The sequence below is a fragment of the Chiloscyllium punctatum genome, chromosome 9 (assembly GCF_047496795.1).
Source record: "Chiloscyllium punctatum isolate Juve2018m chromosome 9, sChiPun1.3, whole genome shotgun sequence".
Classification (NCBI taxonomy): Eukaryota; Metazoa; Chordata; class Chondrichthyes; order Orectolobiformes; family Hemiscylliidae; genus Chiloscyllium; species Chiloscyllium punctatum.
Genome location: NC_092747.1, coordinates 8,975,837 through 8,995,319, shown reverse-complemented (window position 1 = coordinate 8,995,319; position 19,483 = coordinate 8,975,837). Strand labels below are relative to the sequence as shown.

At 45.2% G+C, this 19,483-nt stretch overlaps 1 protein-coding gene across 1 annotated transcript in view; it reads left to right on the top strand.

The window, feature by feature from the left end:
- gucy2f (guanylate cyclase 2F, retinal) overlaps window positions 1-19,483 on the top strand; it is a 213,056-nt gene that overhangs the window by 55,453 nt on the left and 138,120 nt on the right. The window contains exons 9-12 of the mRNA XM_072576829.1: window positions 2,419-2,595; window positions 7,642-7,798; window positions 8,773-8,922; window positions 13,986-14,134. Of these exons, the coding sequence (XP_072432930.1) occupies window positions 2,419-2,595; window positions 7,642-7,798; window positions 8,773-8,922; window positions 13,986-14,134 (633 nt within the window). The remainder of the gene's footprint in view (window positions 1-2,418; window positions 2,596-7,641; window positions 7,799-8,772; window positions 8,923-13,985; window positions 14,135-19,483) is intronic.

Here is a 19,483-nt window from a genome sequence, read left to right as displayed (position 1 = left end):
CAACCCTCCACCACCACCCTCTGTCTTCTACCTTTGAGCCAGTTCTGTATCCAAGTGGCTAGTTCTCCCTGTATTCCATGAGATCTAACCTTGGGTAACCTTGTCGAATGCCTTACTGAAGTCCATGTAGATCACATCTACTGCTCTGCCCTCATCAATCCTCTTTGTTACTTCTTCAAAAAACTCAATCATGTTTGTGAGACATGATTTCCCACATTGGATAACTTTGTCTCACTGAGTCAGTCAAGGAATGGTAAGGTGAAGGAGCCTTGGATGACAAGAGAAAAGAAGCTTCTCATCAAGTTACGAAGTAACATTGCTTAAGGTTGAGGAAGCAAGGATCTGGCACAGCTTTAGAGGATTACAGGGTAGCTAGGAAATAACTCAAAAATGGACTGAGGTAAGTTAGGAGAGGACATGAAAAAGCCTTGATGGGAAGAATTAGGAAAAACCCAAAGGCATTCTACACAAATGTGTGGAATAAGAAAATAATCAGAGAGAGGGTAGAGCCAATCAGGGATAGTGAAGGGAACTTGCACCTGGAGTCTGAAGAGGTGGGGAGGCCCTAAATGTTTTTTTTGCTTCAGTATTCACTAGAGAGAGGGAGCTTTTGATAGTGAGACCACTGTGGACCAGGTTAACAGATTGATATTAAGAAAGTGGATTGCTGGAAATTCTGGGAAGCATCAAGGTAGACAGGTCCCCAGGGCCTGAACAGATACATCCAAGGTTACCACGGGAAGTGAGGAATGAGATTGCCGCACCTCAGGTGATGATCTTGGCATCTTCACTCTCCATGGGAGTAGTACTGGATTATTGAAGGGAAGCGAATGTTGTTCTTCTGTTCAAGAAAGGGAATAGGGAAATCCCTGGGGCTTACACACCAGTCAGTCTTATGTCTGTGGTAAGCAAGGTACTGGAAAGGATTCTGAGAGATAGGATTAATGACTATTTGGAAAAACATAGTTTGATTAAAGATAGTCAGCATGGCTTTGTGAGGGGCAGGTCATGCCTCACAAACCTTATTGAGTTCTTTGAGGATGTGATGAGACAAGTTGATGAAGATCAAGCAGTTGGGAGCGTGCTATGGATTTCAGTAAAGCATTAGGTACGGTTCCCTATGGTTGGTTCATTCAGAAAGTTAGGTGGTATGAGATAAAAGGAATTTTGGCTATCTGGATACAGAATTGGCTGACTGAAAGAAGACAGTGAATGATAGTGGGTGGAAAGTATTCCATCTGGAAGTAGTGTCTCACAGGGATCTGTTCTTGGCCCTCTGCTCTTTGTAGTTTTTATAAATGACTTGGATGAGAAAGTGGAAGGGTGGGTTAGTAAGGTTGTCGATGACACAAAGGTCAGTGGTGTTGTAGTTCGTGTCGAGGGCTGTTGCAGGCTACATGACATTGACAGGATGAGGAGCTGGGCTGAGAAGTAGCAGATGGAGTTCAACCTGGACAAATGTGAAGTGATTCATTTTGGAAGATTGAATTTGAATGCAGAATGCAGAGTTAAAAACAGGTTTCGTGGCAGTGTGGAGGAACAGCAAGACCTTGGGGTTCCACATGCAAAGGTCCTTCAACGTTGCCACCCTAGTTGATAGGGTTGTTAAGAAGGCATATGGCCTGTTGGCTTTCATTAACAGGAGGATTGTGTTTAAGAACCATGAGGTTCAGCTGCAGCTCTATAAAACCCTGGTTAGACCACACTTGGAATATTGTGTTCAGTTCTGATCGCCTCATTATAGGAAGGATATAAATGCTTTAGAGAGGGTGCAAAGGAAATTTACTAGGATGCTGCCTGGATTGAAGGGCTTGTTTTATGAAGAGAGGTTGAGTGAGTTAGGGCTTTTCACACTGGAGAAAAGAAGGATGTGAGGTGACTTGATAGAGGTGTACAAGGTAATGAGAGGCATAGATAGAGTAGATAGCAAGAGACTTTTCCCCAGGGCAGAAATGGCTGTCATGATTGGAGGAAGGTAGAGGGGAGATGTCAGAGGCAGGTTCTATACGCAGAGAGTGGTGGGTGCGTGGAATGCCCTGCCAGTGGTGTTAGTAGAGTCAGAGTCATTAGGGACATTTAAGTGACTGCTGGACAAGCACAATGACGGCAGTAAATTGAGGAGTGTGTAGGTTTAGTTGATCCTCGATTAAGATAAATGCTCGGCACAACATCATGGGCTGAAGAGCCTGTACTGTGTGTACTGTTCCATGTTCTATGTTCTAAATGTATGCTACAGATGCCTGCAACCCAATTATACACACATGCTCACAAATGTATAGTGCACAAATGTACAGTCATCCCTCTGCACACCCAGAGACAGATGTGCTCCAGTATAGGTGCTTTGAACCAGTGAGCTGTTTGCAGTTCCAGATCATCCGTATTCAATTCTAATGCACGTTGTTCACCTTGTTTTTGAAGATGAGAGACTTGCGTAATGAGAATGTGAACCCTTTTCTGGGCTTCCTCTGTGACAGCGGAGTGTTGGCCATTGCGAGTGAGCACTGCTCCCGGGGAAGTCTTCATGATCTCCTCAGAAATGATGATGTGAAGCTTGACTGGATGTTCAAGTCCTCCCTCCTAATGGATTTAATTAAGGTAATTTCTCAGGGAGCTGCATTGAGGGGAAATCGAGAGGGAAACCATCAGTGAATGACCATTTGTGGAACAACCTGATGGAGGAATCGCCCTGGTCTTGATCAAAAAGTTTTTATTGCAATATTCTTTTGAAATTTCTAGCTTGATCATTTATGCTGGTACTAGATCAGAAAAGAGGAAGTAAAATAAGAGAGGGACTGACAGAAAAACATTGTAAGACCTTCCATAGTAGCCCAAAGTGCTTCACCAACAGTAAAGTGATGGCAAATGAATCACAGTTATATACAGGGGAGAAATGTGATAACTAATTTGCAAGCACCCAAAAACAGTAAGTGATAATTTGGCCTCATTCCTGATGAAGGGCTTTTGCCCGAAACAACGATTTTCCTGTTCCTCGGTGTCTCAGAGGTTTCTGGTCTCAGGGAACGTTGACCAGAATGATTCCAGAGTGGAGAGAGTTTAGCCACAGGGCTAAGAACCTTGGAGAAAAGAAATTGAGGGAAAGTTTGACTTGGGTGCACAATATTATTGCAGGTTTGGATAAGCTGGACAAAAAGAAAGTAGTTGTGGCTAAGTGGTTAAGGTGATGGATTAGAAATCCATTCGATTCGCTCCTGCATAGGTTCAAATCCTGCTGATGATGATCTGCAGTGCTGCTGCTTTGTGGGTGGCACGGTGGCTCAGCGGTTAGCACTGTTGCCTCACAGCGCCAGGAACTGGGTTCGATTCCAACCTTGGGTGACTGTGTGGAGTTTGCACATTCTCCCTGTGTCTGTGTGGGTTTCCTCTAGATGCACTGGTTTCCTCCTACAGTCCAAAGATGTGCAGGTTAGGGTGGATTATTCTGCCAAATTGCCCATAGTGTCCAGGGATGTTCAGGCTGGATGGATTAGCTATGGGAAATGCAGGGTAGTGAGTCTGGATGGGATGCTCTTTGAAGGGTCAGTGTGGACTCGTTGGACCAAATGGTCTGTTTCCAAGCTGCAGGGATCCTATGAAATCACTGTTCCTCTGAGTTGATGGCACAAGGATTTAAGATTTGAATGAATGATTTAATTGTCACATGTGTCTGGGAAAATACAGTGTAAAGTAGCTTGTCGCCACAGTTGGGCGCTATTTTGGATTTCAAAATGAATAAAACGAAATTGCAGGTGTGCTGCAGCCAGGATCCCCACTCTGCCAGCATTGCAGCCAATACCCCTCTGCCATTCCAGGAGACCAGCCATTGGGGTCTATACACCAGGGGTCACGGCCGACACTGCTCCAGCCTCCCCGCAATGTCAGGGTGATGGAGAAATGAAAAAGACAAAGAGAAAAGATGAAAAGAAGAGAGAGAAGAAAGGAATGTGGCCGGCCTGGGGTGGATCGACCTGAACACTGCTTCCCGTGCAGGCACCCACCATCTTGGCAACAAGAGCATGTCAGAAGCTGGGAATTCTCCAACCTTCCACAAACCTGCCCTTCAAGACACAAGTCAGGTGTATGATGGGCTCCCACTTGCCTGGATGGGTGCAGCTCCAACAATACTGAAGAAGCTCGATTCCATCCAGAACAAGGGAGCCCACTTGATTGGCCTCACATCCACAAATTTCCACTCCCTATGTCACCGACGCTCAGTAGCAGCAGTGTATACTATTGACAAGATGCCCTGCAGAAATTCAACAAAGAGCCTCGACAGCAGCTTCCAAAGCCACAAGTATCAGATCTTGTGGTGGGAGAGCATTTTGGTGATAGTGACCACAACTGCCTCACATTCTACATAGCTAAGGAGAAGGAGAGGATTAGGCAAAATGGGAGGATATTTAGTTAGGGAAGAGGAAACTATAATGTGATTAGACTTGAGTTAGGAAGCATGGATTGGGAGCAATTGTTCCATGGTAAAGGCACTATAGACATGTGGAGACTGTTTAAGGAACAGTTGTTGCAAGTGATGAATAAATAAGTCCCACTGAGATAGGCAAGAAGGGGTAAGATAAAGGAACCTTGGATGACGAGAGCGGTGGAGCTTCTCGTCAAAAGGAAGAAGGTAGTTTACATAAGGTGGAGAAAGCTAGGGTCAAGCTCAGCTCTAGAGGATTACAGGCAGGCGAGGAAGGCGCTCAAAAATGGTCTGAGGAGAACCAGGAGGGGGCACGAGAAAGGCTTGGCAGAATGGATTAGGGAGAACACAAAGGCATTTTACACTTATGTGAGGAATAAGAGAATGGTCAAAGAAAGAGTAGGGCCGATCAGGGAACTTGTGTGTGGAGTCTGAGGAGGTAGGGGAAGGCCTAAATGAGTTTTTTGCTTCTGTCTTTATGAAAGAAACGAACTTTGTAGTGAATGAAACCTTTGAAGAGCAAGTGTGAATGCTGGAATGGATAGAGATAGAGGAAGCTAAAGTGCTGAAAATTTTGTCAAACATTAAGATTGACAAGTCGCCAGGCCCGGACCAGATTTGTCCTTGGCTGCTTTGGGAAACAAGAAATGCAATTGCTTTGCTACTTGTGAAGATCTTTGCATCCTCGCTCTCCACTAGAGTTGTACCTGAGGACTGGAGAGAGGCAAATGTAATTCCTCTCTTCAAGAAAGGAAATAGGGAAATCCCCGGCAATTACAGACCAGTCAGTCTCACGTCTGTCATCTGCAAGGTGTTAGAAAGGAATCTGAGGGATAGGATTTATGACCATCTGGAAGAGCATGGCTTGATCAAATACAGTCAACATGGCTTTGTGAGGGGCAGGTCATGCCTCACAAATCTTATTGAGTTCTTTGAGGCTGTTACTAGACAAGTTGATGAGGGTTGAGCGGTGGATGTGGTGTATATGGACTTCAGCAAGGCATTTGATAAGGTTCCCCATGGTAGGCCCATTCAGAAGGTCAGGAGGAATAGGATACAGGGAAATTTAGCTGTCTGGATACAGAATTGGCTGGCCAACAGAAGACAGCGAGTGGTAGTAGAAGGAAAATATTCTGCCTGGAAGTCAGTGGTGAGTGGTGTTCCACAGGGCTCTGCCCTTGGGCTTCTACTGTTTGTAATTTTTATTAATGACTTGGATGAGGGGTTTGAAGGATGGGTCAGCAAGTTTGCAGATGACACGAAGGTTGGAGGTGTCGTTGACAGTATAGAGAGCTGTTGTAGGCTGCAGCGGGACATTGACAGGATGCAGAGAGGTGGCAGATGGAGTTCAACCTGGATAAATGTGAGGTGATGCATTTTGGAAGGTCGAATTTGAAAGCTGAGTACAGGATTAAGGATAGGATTCTTGGCAGTGTGGAGGAACAGAAGGATCTTGGTGTGCAGGTACATAGATCCCTTAAAATGGCCACCCAAGTGGACAGGGTTGTTAAGAAAGCATATGGTGTTTTGGCTTTCATTAATGGGGCGATTGAGTTTAAGAGTTGTGACATCTTGCTGCAGCTCTATAAAACTTTGGTTAGACTGCACTTGGAATACTGCGTCCAGTTCTGGTCGCCCTATTATAGGAAAGATGTGGATGCTTTGGAGAGGGTTCAGAGGAGGTTTACCAGGATGCTGCCTGGACTGAAGGGCTTATCTTATGAAGAGAGGTTGACTGAGCTCGGACCTTTTTCATTGGAGAAAAGGAGGAGGAGAGGGGACCTAATTGAGATATACAAGATAATGAGAGGCATAGATAGAGTCAATAGCAAGAGACTATTTCCCAGGGCAGAAATGACTAACACGAGGGGTCATAGTTTTAAGCTGGTTGGAGGAAAGTATAGAGGGGATGTCAGAGGCGGGTTCTTTACACAGAGAGTTGTGAGAGCATTGAATGCATTGCCAGCAGCAGTTGTGGAAGCAAGGTCATTGGGGACATTTAAGAGACTGTTGGACATGCATATGGTCACAGAAATTTGAGGGTGCGTCCATGAGGATCAATGGTCGGCACAACATTGTGAGCTGAAGGGCCTGTTCTGTTTGTCGCCACAGTATTGTATTGTTCTATGTTCTCTATGTTCTAAACACTTCCATCTGAGGACAAAGACAGCAGATAAATGGGAACACCAACCCCTATAAGTTCCCCTCTAAGCCATTCACCATCCTGACTTGTAAATATATCACCATTCCTTCATTGTCACTGGGTCAACATCCTGGAATTCCCTCCCCAAGGGCATTGTGGGTCTACCTACAGCACATGGACTGCAGCAGCTCATGAAGGCAGCTCACCCCCACCTCCCCAAGGGGCAATGAGCGATGGGCAATAAGTATCAGCCCAGCCAGTGGTGCTCACACCCTATGAATTAAGACTGCCATAATAGTAGCATTTGTTTATTATGCCTTTAGTGTAAAATAAAATATCTCAAGGTGATTGACAGGGTCATAATCGGATAAGATTGGACCCTTATCTACCTTATAAGTGGTGATGGTGGAGGTAGCTCAGTTTATTCAGGAAGCCTGGTTTGCTGTCGGAGCATGAACATTTTAGCCTGAGGCTATGGAGAGTGACAGTAGAGATTCCAATGTGGTTCCCTTCACTTGGAGCATTAGGAATCTCTCTCACCCTTACTGCCTGCCATTGATATGTGCTGGAAGGAGCTGCAGAATTATTCAGAGTGTTTGGCTGTGTTATCAAAGCACCTTGTTTGGTCATTGAGCCCTCAGGTAGCACTTAAACATAGCACTTCTTCCCTGTAGGAACATAGCAGCGAGAGTATGCCAATCAGAACCTTGACCAGGCTACACCATTCTGGATCATGCTTAATCTTCTAGCTCAAAGCCATATCTTCATACAAATCCCATATCCCATGTTGTCATTAGCAACTAGACATCTATCAATCTCTGTCTTGAACAAGTTAATGACCGAGCATCCTTGAAGGCAAGACACTACTTGCTACGATGAAGACCCCCATATTTTAGTGCAGGTAATCAACAGTTGGGACAAACTGGTAGTCTTTAAGGAATATCTTAAAAGAGGTATTCAGGATGAAATTCCAGAGGGGAAGGCCAGGCACAAATGGTGGGGCAATGAAAAGGAACAATGCAAAAGGCAGACTGGTGTCGTTGGGCTGTCTGATCTCACAATGCCCGTGTTTATTCATGGACAGGGAATGAAGTATCTTCACCACCGGGAATTTCCCCACGGACGCTTGAAATCGCGAAACTGCCTGGTGGACGGAAGGTTTGTGCTGAAGATTGCTGACTACGGTTACTTGGAGTTGTTGGAGACACAGAAAGTTCCACGAGAGAAACAGCCAGCAGAAGGTGAGCTAAGGAACATGGGAAGCACTTTTAACACCAGTTACTGCGAGAAAAGGCTACAGGCTGTTGTAGGGGTGAGACAGCGCGGGCAAAAACATGACCCTATCGCCACATCTAATTGGTCAACACCCCAACCACCCACCCTGACCCTTGACATCTTGCAAATTATTCTTTTAATTTGGGGTGTTGGAAAACAAGTGCTCAGAGGCCTGTAATAGCCTCTCTGAATAGAAAACAACGTCAATCTCCCACCAGTGGCTCGCAGTGTCTCCTCTCAGTCAAAAGATTGAGGGGTCAAGCCTCATTTCGGAAATCTAACTGGATCATTGATGTCCTTGGGAAACCTCTGTCTGTGCTGCCTGACACATCTATGCCTCTTGGTTTGCTCTTCATATCCTCTGAATTGACACCACATGGTCACTTCACTGGAAAGACAGACAGAATGTACTGCGTCTATCCCGAGAGCAACTTTCATAACAGAACGTTGAGGTCCTTCAGTTTCATAGTTATGTTTGCTGCTTGGATCTTAACTTTCTCTCAGTCCCATTCACCTCTCAGTCCTTTGCTTTCTGATCTACTTTGGCTCCTTGTCTGGAAACACCACATTTAATCATTCTCACCTTTGATTCAAATCCCTCACCCTCCCTATCTCTGTAACCTTGTCTAGGCCAGGGTTAAGACCATAAGATACACGAGCAGAATTAGACCACTTAGCCCACTGAGTCTGTACCACGATTTGATAAAGGCTGATGTGTTTCTTAGTCCCATTATCCTGCCTTTCCACCCCACCACCGCCCCCCCCCCGTACCAATCAAGAACCCATCTATCTCTGTCTTTGTTTTTTCTGTGTTAAAGTTACTACATTAATGCAATTTGTTGTTGTTTGCCTCTGAGCAACTGAATGTCTAGCATGCTTTGCAGTTTGGTAGATCTACTGAAATAAAGAAAATACACTGTCCACTTTTTTCTATTTTCAGAATTATTCTGGACAGCTCCTGAGTTCCTGAGAGATCCCGAGTTATCCAAGAAGGCAACGCTGAAAGGAGACTCTTACAGTTTTGCCATCATTCTACAGGAAGTCGTGGTGCGGGGGTCTCCTTACTGCATGTTAGGCCTTAGCCCTGAAGGTGGGTTCAGTGTTATACTCCAGCATTCCTTCATAGTGATAAGGAATCTGTGTAAATATTGATGGGTTACCTGTTTCCATTTACAAGTACGTTTCCAGGGATGGGGTTTCGAGCTATAGGGAAAGGCTGAATAGATTGTGGCTGATTTCCCTGGAGCGTTGGAGGCTGCGGGGTGATCATATGGAGGTTTATATAATCATGTGGGGTAAGGATAGGGTGAATAGACAAGGTCTTTTTCTTAGGATAGGGTATTTCAAAACTAGAGGGCAAAGGTTTAAGATGAGAAGGGAAAAATTTAAAAAGGATCTAAGGGGCAACCTTTTCATGCAGAAGGTGGTGTGTGTATGGAACGAGCTGCCAGAGGAAGTGCTGGAGGCTGGTACAATAACAACATTTAAAAGGCATCTGGATGGGGACATGAATAGGAAGGGTTTGAAGGAATATGGACCAAACACAAGCAAATGGGACAAGTTTAGTTTGGGAAACTTGCTCGGCATAGATGAGATGGACTGAAGCATCTGTTTCTATGCTGTATGACTCTGTACCTTAAAAAAGTAAATATGAAAATTGAAAGTGTATATTAGATAGAAATTTCAAGGGAAGTTTAGGCTCTGGAGTGGGTTGGTCACTTATGAGGTTTAATGTTTCAAATTTAGTGCCAGGTTTACATTCTTGAGATGGTTAGCAGGAGTTGGGAACATTCCAAGTCAAGGTTCAGTGTATTGTCATGGCTCTTAGCCCAGATAACCATTAGAGTGTTGAAACAGCTATATTCCTGCCTGACTGACAGCTCTGTCTGTCTGATTTCTCTCAATTTCACAATGCTTGTTGTTTAAAAGTTTAGGTGGTTTCAAATACCAAAATTTTAAAGTGCATTGATGATTGATATTTCTGTTGCACTGTTATAGACAAGATTTGGTTTGCAAAATAGTGAAAAGTTATGAATGAATCATTTCTGTTTTTTAAAGATTTATTTTTACATAATCAACTCTCACCATAGTGCTCACTACTTCTGCACAGCAGGCAGTAGGTGAGTAGGCATGAAAGAATCATACCTTTACAGGATAGGGCATGACCTATAAGACCATAAGACACTGGAGCAGAAATTAGGCCATTCAGCCCATCGAGCCTGCTTCACCATTCGATCGTGACTGATAAATTAAAGCTTGAGATATATTTCCCTCCCCACCCCTATCCGCTTTCCATAAAGACTGTTCCCTCCGCGACTACCTGGTCAGGTCCACGCCCCCCACCCCCCCCTCCCCCCCCCCCCCCACCAACTCACCCTCCCCTCATGGCACCTTCCCCTGCCACCGCAGGAATTTCAAAACCTGCGCCCACACCTCCCCCACTCACCTCCATTCAAGGCCCCAAAGGAGTATTCCACATCGATCAAAGTTTCATCTGAACTTCCACATGTCATTTATTGTATCCATTGCTCCCGATGTGGTCTCCTCTACATTGGGAGACCGGACGCCTACTTGCAGAGAACTTCAGAGAACATCTCTGGCACACCCGCACCAACCAACCTCACTGCTCCGTGGCTGAACACTTCAACTCTCCCTCCCACTCTGCCAAGGACATGCAGGTCCTGGGCCTCCTCCCTTACCACCCAATGCCTGGAGGAAGGCCTCACCTTCCGCCTCAGGAACCTCTAACCCCATGACATCAACGTGGATTTCACCAGTTCCTCATTTCCCTTCCTCCCCACCTTATCCCAGTTCCAACTTTCCAGCTCAGCACCACCCTCGTGACCTATCCGACCTGTCCATCTTCCTTCCTACCTATCCTCTCCACCCACCCCTCCGACCTATCACCTTTGCCCCCACCTCCATCCACCTACTGCACTCTCAGCTACCTTCCCAGCAGCCCCACCTCCCTCCCATTTACCTCTCCACCCCTGAGGCTCCCAGCTGCATTCCTGATGAAGGGTTTTTGCCTGAAACATCGATTTTCCTGCTCCTCGGATGCTGCCTGACCTGCTGTGCTTTTCCAGTACAAAATTGCCCGTAGTGTTAGGTGAAGGGGTAAATGTAGGGGAATGGGTCTGGGTGGGTTGCTCTTCGGAGGGTCGGTGTGGACTTGTTGGGCCGAAGGGCCTGTTTCCACACTGTAAGTAATCTAATTTTAAAAAAACACTCATAACTCTAATCTCCAGCATCTGCAGTCCTCACTTTCGCTTACCTGATAAATTTCTCAACCTCATTCTCCCACCTTCTCCCCATAATCCTTGATCCCCTGGACAAACAAGAACCTATCTATCTCCATCTTAAATATACTCAGTGACCTGACCTCCACAGCCTTCATTGGCAGTGAATTCCATAGATTCACCACCCTCTGGCTGAAGATGTTTCTCCTTATCTCCGTTTTAAAAGGTCTTCCCTTTACTCTAAGGCTGTGCCCTTGGGTCCCAGTCTTTCTTACCAACAGAAACATCTTCCTAACATCTACTCTGTCCAGGCCATTCAGTATTCTCTAAGTTTCAATTAGATCCCCCCTCATCCTTCTAAGCTCCAACGAGTATAGACCCCGAGTCCTCAAACGTTCTTCATATGTTAAGCATGTCTGTCGACCTGTCATGTGGATTGTTGATTGTAGCATTATACACTGACATCGGAAGTGCAATTAGGTCATGGAATGGGAAAGTGGCATCTTTGGTACATGGGTGGGGGGGGGGGTGGGGGGTATGACAGGCCTTGAGGGGTGACATATTTTGGCATAGCATGGATAGCTGGCCAAGGAGGGATAGAATGGGATACACCTCGGTATGGGGGCCAAGAGGGATGCATCGGGTATTTGAAGCTGCATACCGTACTGATTGTAACAAGGTCAGCCAGGTGGACCTCAGAGAATGTGAATCCAATCAGGGAGCCCTAGCTGACAGATAAGAACAGGAGTGCCAGGGAGCTGGATCAGAGTCAAGGACTCTCCAAGTGTAAATAAAGGGTGACTTGATGATGGGATACTGGCCTTAGTGGAGTTATTTTACATGGCTTGACACAGAAAGGATGGTGAGCTATGATTCCCTCATGTAGGCATTGATTCATGTCGGACAGTGTGGTGCTGGACAAGTGTAGCAGGTCAGGCAGCATCTGAGGGGCAGGACAGTTGACATTTCAGGCATGCGCTCCTCATTAGGCATGTCATGATGCGTCTGTGATGTCATGAATGCAGCCTCTTAAAAACCTGGCCATGATGATAGAAAAATAGGAGTAGGAGGAGGCACTTTGGCCTTTTGAGCCTGCTCCACCATTCAATATGATCACAACTGATCATCCAACTCTTCCTGTTTTCTCCCCATACTCTTTCATCTCTTTAGCCCTAAGAACTATATCTAATTCCTTCTTGAAAATATTCAATATTTTGGCCTCAACCTCTTTCTGTGGCAGAGAATTGCTGGGTTGGGAAACTTGCTGATTGATTGCTGAGGTTTAGGGTACAGAATGGTGAGGATTGGCCATGGAATTCTATCTGAAAATTGGAAATGTCAGGAATGTGATTGGGAATGGGGTCCCAGCCTCCACTGTTAACATGTTCCTGTGTCAACCTGACTTGAGGACAGTCTAGCTGTTGGACTACATTATAAATTCTGTGACCAGCCAGGTTTCTCCGGATGACAGCAAACTTGGCAGTTAAAGGGAGGTGATGACTGCTGGATCTAGTGTGAAAGGATCTAGCGCAGGATCTCCCTCAGACTCCCTCTCAGTCACCATCAAACATCCCCTACAGCCTCATTCTCTAATAAACTGACCCTGGTGATCTCTAACCTCAACATATCCCTCCCAATGACTCCTCCAGTACCGTCTGTGGTCATTATGATGGAGACCTCCGACTCCCCAGGTGCCTCTGAGCTCTGTCCATCCTCTCTTTTTCCTCCCTCAGTCAGAGACTCAGACATGTTTCCAGCCACTCATTAGCCCCAACCCCTGAGGTCTCTATTCCTTTCATAGTGACCTCTGCTGTGTAGTACAATTCTATATGTCCCCTCAGTTGGGTTTTGTCCAGTGAATGTGACCTGAGTCAAGGGAGTGCTCAATGAATGGCAGGACATGAGGAAGCTCAAAGGAACAGAGGGATCTTCAGTCACTTGTCCTCAGATCCTTGAAGGAGGCTGGACTGGTTAATAGGGTAACTAAAGCATTTGGAATGCTTGCCTTTATTAGTTGTGGCATAGATTCTAAGAGCAGGGAGGTTATGTTGAAATTGAACAGGACTTTGGTGAGGCCACAGCTGGAGTGCTATGTGCAATTCTGGTCATTACACAATGGGAAGGACGTGATTGTATTGGAGAGGGTGCAGAGGACACTTGTCAGGATATGTCAGGAATGGAACAGTTTAGCTATGAAGAGGCTGGATAAGCTCAGATGGTTTTCTTTAGAGCAGAGAAGGTTGAAGGGGCACCTGATTGAGATATATAAGGTGAGAAGGGGCTTGGAGAGGGTGAATAGAATAGAAAGCAATTAAATAAAATAAGTAACTGCAGATACTGGAAATCTGAAACAAAAGCAGAAATTGCATGAAAAACTCAGCAGATCTGGCAGCACTTGTGCAGAGAAAGCAAAGTGAGTCCAGTCAACCTTCTTTAGAAGGGATTCCTTCCGAAGAAGGGTCACCGAACTCAAAATGTTAATTCAGCTTTCTCTCCAAAAATGCTGCCAGACCTGCTGAGTTCCCCCAGCAATCTCTGGATAGAAAGCAGCTGTTCCCCTGAGTTGGAGGGTCAGTAAGAGTCGGGGGGGCACACTTTGAAAGGCAAGATGGTTGGAGAGGATTTAAGGAAAACGATCTTCACCTGGAGGGTGGTGGGATTCTGGAATGCACTTCCAGGGAGGGTAGTTGAGACAGGAAACCTCACAACCTTTAAAAAAGTGCTTGGATGAGCTCTTCAAATATCATAATAATCAAGGCTATGGGCCAAGTGCAGGAAAGTAAACTCATGTAGATTTAAAGTGGTTTTGGTAGTACAGGCTTAATGGGCCAAAGGATCTCTTCTGTACTGTATGATTCAATAATTGAGTCATTTGATACTTTCCAGTAATGACTAATTGTTGGTTTCTTTGTAGAGATTATTAGGAAGGTGAAGAAGCCACCCCCTATGTGTCGACCCACTGTCTCTCCGGACCAAGCCCCATTGGAGTGTATTCAATTGATGAAACAGTGCTGGAGTGAACTACCTGAGAGGAGACCTACCTTTAACGAGATCTTTGACCGAGTGAGTAGATCACACCCAAGCCCTGAACACGGAAGAAGTGCTGAGTGTGAGATTTCTGAAGGTTTGCTTGAGGCATGAGATGTGGGCCATGACTTTCTCCTTCTCAGGCTAACGTGGGCTGTGTTAGGTGTCAACTAACTACTGCCCACATTGGCGACAGAGCAACTAATCGGCGTGCTGAGAGTTGGATGCCTCGGTGAATCACTTACCTCAAAAATGGCATCTTGGCTCACCAGAAGCAGCCAGCCAGAAGCAGCCAGCCAATCAGAGGTTGGCAGCTTCTGGGTCTTAAAGGCCTTGGGTCGAGGATCCACTGGTGGGAAGGCCAGTCTTTTTCTGCTCAGAGGGACAGGATCAGGAAAGGGGGAAAGGCCAAATGTAGCAGAGGGAGGTTGAGGGCATGAGCAGGGTGTGGAATTCAGAGGCCTCCAATCTGCACCTCTGATTGGCCCCAGAATGCATACAATTCTGGTCACCACACTACCAGAAGGATGTGGTTGCTTTAGAGAGGGTACAGAATAGGGTTACCAAGGTTTTGCCTGGTAGGGGGGATTTTAGCTATGAAGAAAGGTTGGATAGCCGGGATTTGTTTTCACTGGTACGCAGGAAGTTGAGGGGCGACCTGCTAGAAGTTTATAAGATTGTGAATGGCATGGACAGAGTGGAAAATATGAGGCCTTTTTCCAGGGAGGAGGGGTCAATTTCTAGGGGACACAGGTTCAAGGTGCAGGGAGGAGGGAAGTTTAAAAGACATGAGGGAACCACATTTTTCACACAAAGGTTGGGGAGTGTCTGGAAGGTGCTGCCAGAGGAGGAACCGAAAGAAGTCACAATAGCAGCATTCAAGAGACATCCGGATGGATACATGAATAGGAAGGGAATAGAGGGATACAGATCCTGTCAGTGAAGGCAGTTTTAGTGTGGAAGGGCAAAATGTGTCAGCGTAGGCTTGGATGGCTGAAGGGTCTATTCCTGTGCTGTATTGTTCTTTGTACTGAGGCAAATGAAGGCATCGAGAGTGTGGTGCTGGAAAAGCACAGCAGGTCAGGCAGCATTCGAGGCAAGAGCAAAAGCAGAAACATCGATTCTCCTGCGCCTCAGATGCTGCCTGACCTGCTGTGATTTTCCATACTCTTGACTCTGATCTCCAGCATCTGCAGTCCTCACTTTCGCAAATGAAGGTGTGCCTCTCCAACCTGGTTGAATTGAATTGAGTTGAATTGAATTTATTGTCACACGTACTGAGACACAGTGAAAACCTTTGTCTTGCAAGCAAAATAGGCAGGTCACATAGTTAAGTAGCGTAGATAAGTAAATAATAGGTAATCAGCAGCAAAAAGCAAAACACAGGTACAGGCGAATGTGAAGAGTTTGTGAGTCCATTCAGTATTCTAACAACAGTAGGATAGAAACTGTTTTGAAACCTGCTGGTGTGTGTTCAGACTTCTGTACCTTCTCCCCAATGATAGAGGTTGTAAAAACATTGCCAGGGTGGGATGGATCTTTGAGAATGTTGGCGGCCTTTCCTTGTCAGCAGGCCTGGTAGATGGATTCTATAGATGGGAGGTTGGCCTTTGTGATTGTTCGGGCCAAGTTCACCACTCTCTGTAACCATCTCCGATCTTGAATGATACAGTTGCCATACCAGGTAGTGATACATCCAGACAGAATGCTCTCAATGGCGCACCAATGAAAGTTGGCAAGGGTAGTCTCAGTCATGCCAAATTTTCTCAGCTGCCTGAGGAAGAAGAGACGTTGTTGGGCCTTTGTAACCAGTGCGTCCAAATGAAGAGTCTAAGAAAGCTTGTTGTGGATGACCACTCCCAGGAGCTTGACACTCTCCACTCGTTCCATCCCTCTGCTGTTAATGTGTAGGGGGGGCATGCGTAACACCCCGGTGAAAGTCAGTAATGAGTTCCTTGGTTTTGCCGGCATTGAGAAGTAGGTTGTTCTCAATGCACCATTTTTCCAGGTCTCCTATCTCCTGTCTGTTGTCTGTTTCATCGCCATCTGAGATTTGACCGACTATGGTGGTGTCATCAGTGAACTTGTAAATGACATTAGTCTGATATTTGGTGACATAGTCATTGGTATACAGTGAGTACAGTAGGGGGCTGAGTACACACCCCTGGAGGGCTCTAGTGTTGACTGTTAGTGAGGATGAAATATTGTCCCCAGTCTTCACTGATTGTGGCCAGTGGGTCAGGAAACTGAGGATCAAGTTGCAGAGAGTGGAGCTTAGTCCAAGATCACTAAGTTTATTAATCAGTCTTGAGAGGATAATAGTGTTGAAGGCGGGTAAACTGACCATTTTCCACTTACTTTCAGTTTTCACTTTTCTTGCCCATTGGCAGGTAGATGGTCATTAGGTTGGCTGGGGTCCTTCAGTAGCTGTTAATGGACCATTTAAGGGCTTTAGTTACTGGTGAGTTGGAATTGCCCCCAATGCTGCTGTTAAACACTTAATTGATGAGGTAATGGGAAGTGGGTGAGTATCTCTCTTAAACCAACTCCCCCAATTATTTCGCCATCTCCCCATTTTTCCAGGGAGTGGAAAACCATGTCCTTGATCCCCAGTGTTATTCCTGGGATTCGATTGATGAGAGTTCAAGCAGACTGAGCCGATAGAAGGCTTTATGGCATAGTGGTTGTGTCCCTTCCTCTGAGCCTGGGTTCAAATCCCACCTGCTTCAGAGGTGCATAATAACATCTCTGATCAGGTTAAAGACCGGGCCTATAGCCTCTCAAGTTTATAAGAGTGATCACGCTGAAATGTATAAGATTCTAAGGGAACTTAATGGGGCTAGGCTGTTTCCCAAGACTGGAGAATCTAGTACTAAATGCTATTGTCTCGCGATAAACATTTTGGATGGTAAAATGAAACTTTGGAGGGTGCAGACTCAATGGGCCAAATGGCCTGATAAAGGAATTGATTAGCCCATCTTTAAGGTAGAGAACAGTATAAGATCCTCTGTAGGTCCGATTCAAGTATTCCCCAAGACGTTAGAGATAAAAATTAATAGTGATTTTGGTTTAAATCTTTTAATGGCATCAGTTGACCCTCATGAAATGTGACGACTGTCCTTTGATGTTAATCGTTAGATCTAATAGAAAAATACGGCCCTTATTTAGAATGACTGCATTAATCTCTTCGTATAAATGTCTTAGTGTTACAGAGGAAGCCCTGGTCCCCACTCTTCTATTATCTTTGCCTTTCAGCAGACCGTGTGACATCTAACTGTCTATTCAGACCCTGGCTAACTATAGAACACTGATTAAACTATGGCTCAGCATTATTATGCAGGGATAGAAATAAGCTATTTAACCCCTTGAGCTTATTCTGTGACTCAAGTCTGCTACTCATGTTCGACCTGTATCTAAATCCCTTGTCTCCATGTCCTCAGCCTCTTTACTGAACAAAAATCCATCAATCTTGGTATTGGCACCTCAACAGTTTTTAAGGAGAGAAAGAGTCCTCGATTTCCACTTCCTTTTGTGTGCCTGATGTCAACAACCTGGCTCCATTTTTAGATTATGCCTGTTGTTCTCGAACTTGTGCAACAGAGGAACTGGTTTCTCCTTTTAAAGAATTCTGAAATCATTTTAAACACAGGTCATTCTGCTTTAACCCATGTTTCATTAATGCAAACTCGCTATAAAGCGAATTGGGGACAATGTTACTTTAGCGCAAACCTTTAAAGCTTCTATTGATTACAATGTGATTCCAGCCCCATTAGTTTAAATGGTGCTGCTATTATGCAATTTTTTTATAACACAGGATTGCACAAGAATGGAACTACCACATTATAGCAGAACTGACTGCACCTCAACAGGGGCAGCATAGTGGCCCAGTGGTTAGCACTGCTGCCTCACAGCACCAGGGACCCGGGTTCGATGCCAGCCTCGGGCAACTGTCTGTGTGGAGTTTGCACATTCTCCCTGTGTCTGTGTGGGTTTCCTCCGGGTGCTCTGGTTTCCTCCCACAATCACAAAGATGTGCAGGTCAGGTGAATTGGCATAGCTAAATTGCCCATAGTGTAGGTGCATTAGTTAGGGGTAAATATAGGGTCTGGGTGGTTTACTCTTCGGAGTCCAGTGTTGGACTTGTTGGGCCGAAGGGCCTGTTTCCACACTGTAGGGAATCTAAACTTACAGAATACAAATTTAATCTGCACAAACTATTCTTAACATTTAATCCCTTTGGCCCCAGTATCATTCAAGTGAATCTGTACTCCCTGGGGTGACACATCCAGAACATAGGCCTTGTGATGGGGCAGACCAGACTCTCTCAAAAATGTAGCCTAGACCCTAACTTATCTTCTTTTGAAGAGAAATGTTAAGTGTCTATCCAAGATGCAACGCGACTGATCAAACTACTCAATGTTAAACAAAATGCAATTTATTTAAACACTGTAGTTAAAATACAATCAAAGGAAGAGGAATTTATAATAAGTTAAATCAACTGGAAACTTAACAGAATAATAGATACAGCAACTATTCTTAATTAACTGTTCCAATATAGTAACATCCCATAAACACACCCCCTTGGCAAAAAAGCAAAATTCAGACACAGATTCTCACATGCAGTTCTCCAATCCAGGAGGAAACAACATCAAGAGGAAGTTCAGAGACAGTAGCATCCAGGAGACATTCAAATTGAAGCTTCCAACTCTGTTGAGAGTCCAATAGCTTTAGGTGCTACTCAGAAATCCTGATCTGAGAGAGCTGGTTGCCCCCATTACAGCTGTTAAACAAAAACCCAAGGCCTCCCAAGCTGTTTAGCCCAGACTGCTCAGCACCTCTGCCTTACAACCCCTCTTCAACAAAACCAGGATAAAATAACCTCTAAAAGCCACAGCATTGTCACAGACTCCAGAAGGGAACCTGAATGAGGGACCCATCATTATCTTAGTGACATACTGCAGGTTGCTCAGGGAGCCTGTGTTGCTGTGGTCATGTGTATGTTTTACGTTGAAGTTGTAGCAGTGAGTTAGTGGACAGTGATAGTAGAGTGCTCCATACTCTTTCTAACACATGGCTGTGACCAGGGCTCTAACCTGTTCCTAATGTCTGCCATTGGAGTATGTTGGAAGGATTTTCAAGGAGGATCTGTCTGGGTGCATGTCCCTTAACCATCAAGCATTGGGTGGGTTTCAAGTCTAGATCAAATGAAGGGATGTTATCCCACTGCACTGCAAGAACAACCAAGAAATTTAAATTCAATAAATGTGTCATAAAAAGAGAGTATGAATGGCAGTGATCCATGAAACTAACAGATTGTAATTAAAAATCCATCTGATTGACTAATATCCTTTAGAGAATTATCTGCCATAATGACTTAGTGGTTAG